This window comes from Limulus polyphemus, unplaced genomic scaffold, assembly GCF_000517525.1.
Source record: "Limulus polyphemus unplaced genomic scaffold, Limulus_polyphemus-2.1.2 Scaffold1937, whole genome shotgun sequence".
NCBI classification, from domain to species: domain Eukaryota; kingdom Metazoa; phylum Arthropoda; class Merostomata; order Xiphosura; family Limulidae; genus Limulus; species Limulus polyphemus.
In genome coordinates, this window is record NW_013667547.1 from 136,149 (window position 1) to 139,323 (window position 3,175).

At 29.9% G+C, this 3,175-nt stretch overlaps 1 protein-coding gene across 3 annotated transcripts in view; it reads right to left on the bottom strand.

Moving 5' to 3' along the window:
- Positions 1-3,175, bottom strand: part of LOC106465419 (kinesin-like protein KIF13A) — a 141,504-nt gene that overhangs the window by 71,600 nt on the left and 66,729 nt on the right. For all 3 annotated transcript variants that reach the window (XM_022393310.1, XM_022393311.1, XM_013925645.2), the window contains exons 10-11: positions 1,938-2,150; positions 891-995 (exon numbers count right to left, since the gene is read on the bottom strand). In XM_022393310.1, the coding sequence (XP_022249018.1) occupies positions 891-995; positions 1,938-2,150 (318 nt within the window). The remainder of the gene's footprint in view (positions 1-890; positions 996-1,937; positions 2,151-3,175) is intronic.

Below are 3,175 nucleotides of genomic sequence, written 5' to 3' on the forward strand. Positions count from 1 at the left end.
ATTTTTTTCAAAAAACAATTTCCTAATTATCTGGAGATTATTAAGATTTTGCATGTGAAATTTGAAAATGTTCTAATGTATTAAAGTATTTTTAATCTTAAAACCAAAATTGGTTTGCATGTTGGATAGTCAACATTCTGAAAAAAAAAACGTTTATGAGAAAATCTTTAATTCAAATATATTAATACTTAATTTTAAAAACCGATATTTTGTGTATGAAACGTTGTAATATTTACCAATAACCTGCAAAATTTCATAAAGATGTGCACACATTATCAAAAATCATAGTATAATTTCTCTCATGGATACTTTCGTGGTTATGAGCTGGGTGGATTCCACCCAGCCCGTAATGGAAGGATTAATCAACATACCTCCAAAAGCAAAAATCAAGTTCTAATTGTTAACAATTTCTTTATTTTTTCCACATTATTTTACATTGGTGTCAAAATAAATTGGTGTAAAATAAATACTAAATAAGTTTTAAGTTCTATATTTTTAATAGTTTTATTTCTGAACTTTGCTCTGTTTCTAAAAACTCGCTAATAAAGAATATTCATGTACACCATACTAGTTGTCGAACTCAAAGAACAAGTTAAAAGCATGATATTGCATCTCACTGTCAAATATCTTTTGAAGCAAACTTGTTTAAAGTCGCATGCATATTACATTATATTAAAATTAAAATCTACTTGTTTCACTTTGAAATTCTGTTATACTTTAATCTCCAACTTTAAAGACATAAATAAATTAAAAATTTGACCCAACATATGTGTATGTTACAGTAGGCCCTACACAATAACTCAGAACTTGTAACCTTTTTTACTAGAATTTGAAAACCTTGTAATCAATAAGCTCTGAAAATTTGAAAATACTTAAGACTTAATTCTTACTTGCTGGATTTTTTCAGTCTTAACAAGTTTCTCTTCCCAAGTTTCAGACATTTCTTGAACTAGTTTTTCTGATTCCTTCAATCTTTCGTACAAACCTTCTCGTTGCTAAAGTTCACAAAATGATACATAATTAACATCTTTAATTTTTCATTCTTCACATTTAGTAATTCTATAAATTTGTTTCTTGAGTATCAATAATGTTTCTCTGCAAGAATCATAAACCTTAAAAAACAACAATGAAATATTTTTTCAAAAGAATGCTTAGCACGTTTGTATTGAAAACAGCATAGGCAGATTTTTTATACTGTGTCAACATTTTTCTAATCTGTGTGTCACGCATTGAAGGTTTTCAGGCCTAAAAATACTGATTCTCATTTTTTTAAGTTATTTGATTTTTGTTTGGAATATTTTCAACAAAGCTACAAAAAGTCTATGTGCACCTTGGCCTTTAGCTGATAGACTAAAGACAAGGCAACAGTACCCACCACCAACTCTCTTATATGGCTATTATAGTGTGGTTATAATATTGTTATTATATACTTATCTAATTCTTGAAAAATCCCTAAGGAACTAGATAAAGAATGCAGCATTACACATATAATAAACCTAATACTAATGTTTTATAACAAGTATAATCAATTACAGTCATGCTTCACCAGCTTGGAAATCAAATTCACACCACAGTAATGTCTACTATTTAAAAAACTCATACATGTATAGATCCACACACTTTGAAACTAAATATGAAATGCTCATCAAATATCCTAAGCCAATAATATTTAGCCTTACAACATTTTAAAATTTTGCCCTTTGGAGATTTTAACCAAATAATTGAGAATGGTTAGAAGTAAATATTATCTTGGAATCATGTACAATTAATTAAAAACTAAAATATAAAATTTCAATAAAAATATGTTTATAGCAAATGCTAATGTTTCAATATAAAACATACAATTCATTTTCTCTATAGACTGGATTATTAACATCAGTATTTTTGCACTTAAGGTTTACACCACTTTCAAACATAGTGATAGGTTTAAAGCTTACTGTTGCATGCTTCAGTTGTTCTCGCAATTGCTCCACTTCTTCTCGTAGTTCTCTGATGATTCTAGCATTAGGATCTTCATTGATAACAGCATGGTTAACAATGCGCTTGGCTCTGTCTGCATAGCGAAGAGTTGAAAGTGTTTCATCATAGTTATCAGCTGCTGGACTAATGGTGGCAACCATTACTGTTTTACTGTTTCCTCCTAAGTTGTCCTGAAAATACAAAATTTTACACAAGGTCTTAACCTCTTCTTAAAGTAGCTAATAATTTAATCGATTTATTGTAAATGTGTAATAAGCTAATGGGATTATTCTAATATGTTAATGTGACATAAACTGATAGAACCAGAGAGATAGTTAAGGGTGCTAGTGGCAAAGCAGTTTATGTGGTACATGTTGGGGCTAATGATGTAAGGAATGATGGATCTGAGGAGCTTATTTCAAGTCTGAGAGTGATGGGGATAGGATTATACAAATTCTTCAGGATACTTTTATACACAAACTGGTGATTTAGCCAACAAGAGAGGAAGCTATATTATATATAATATTAGCATCCAATATGAATATGATAAACAGAGTTGTGGTTTGTGAGCATTTAAGTACAAGTGACCATTGCACTATTAGATGTGGGATTTTACAACATGTAGAATTGAAAAAGAATAGTACCCTGATTCCAAATTTCAGGAAAGCCAATTCTGATAGAATCAGACATGATCTGCCTTCTGTAGATTGGACTAAAGAGTGATGGGGGGGGGGGGCAATGGAGCAGAATAAGTCAGTACAGTTTAGTAAAGGTTTAACTCTTTCAGCATGGGCTCGGTCCCTGGGACCGACCTTGTAACCATTTTGTGCTAATTCTAGTTCCCATGCTATAACTTTTAAATTAGTAAGCATGTGTTAATAAAATTTGGCAGATTATCAGTAAAGATTACAATGCTTTCATATGCAAAATATCAAATTTGCAATGTTTTTCATGTCTTTTTTTTCTTTTCACATGTTGCCTATCTAACATGCAAAGTCATATTCATTTTAAGGTTAAAAATACTTTTAGGCAGAATATTCTGATATTTCACATGCGAAATCTTTATAATGTATGGATAGTTATCAAATGTTTCTTATGAAAAAACTTTATATTTTATCTGTTATTTTCAGTAATTAATCTCTGTACAGGTTTAGTAAATTTGACCAATCTCATTAGGAAATAAATATAAATTATGCCTCTTTCATTCTAGAATGAA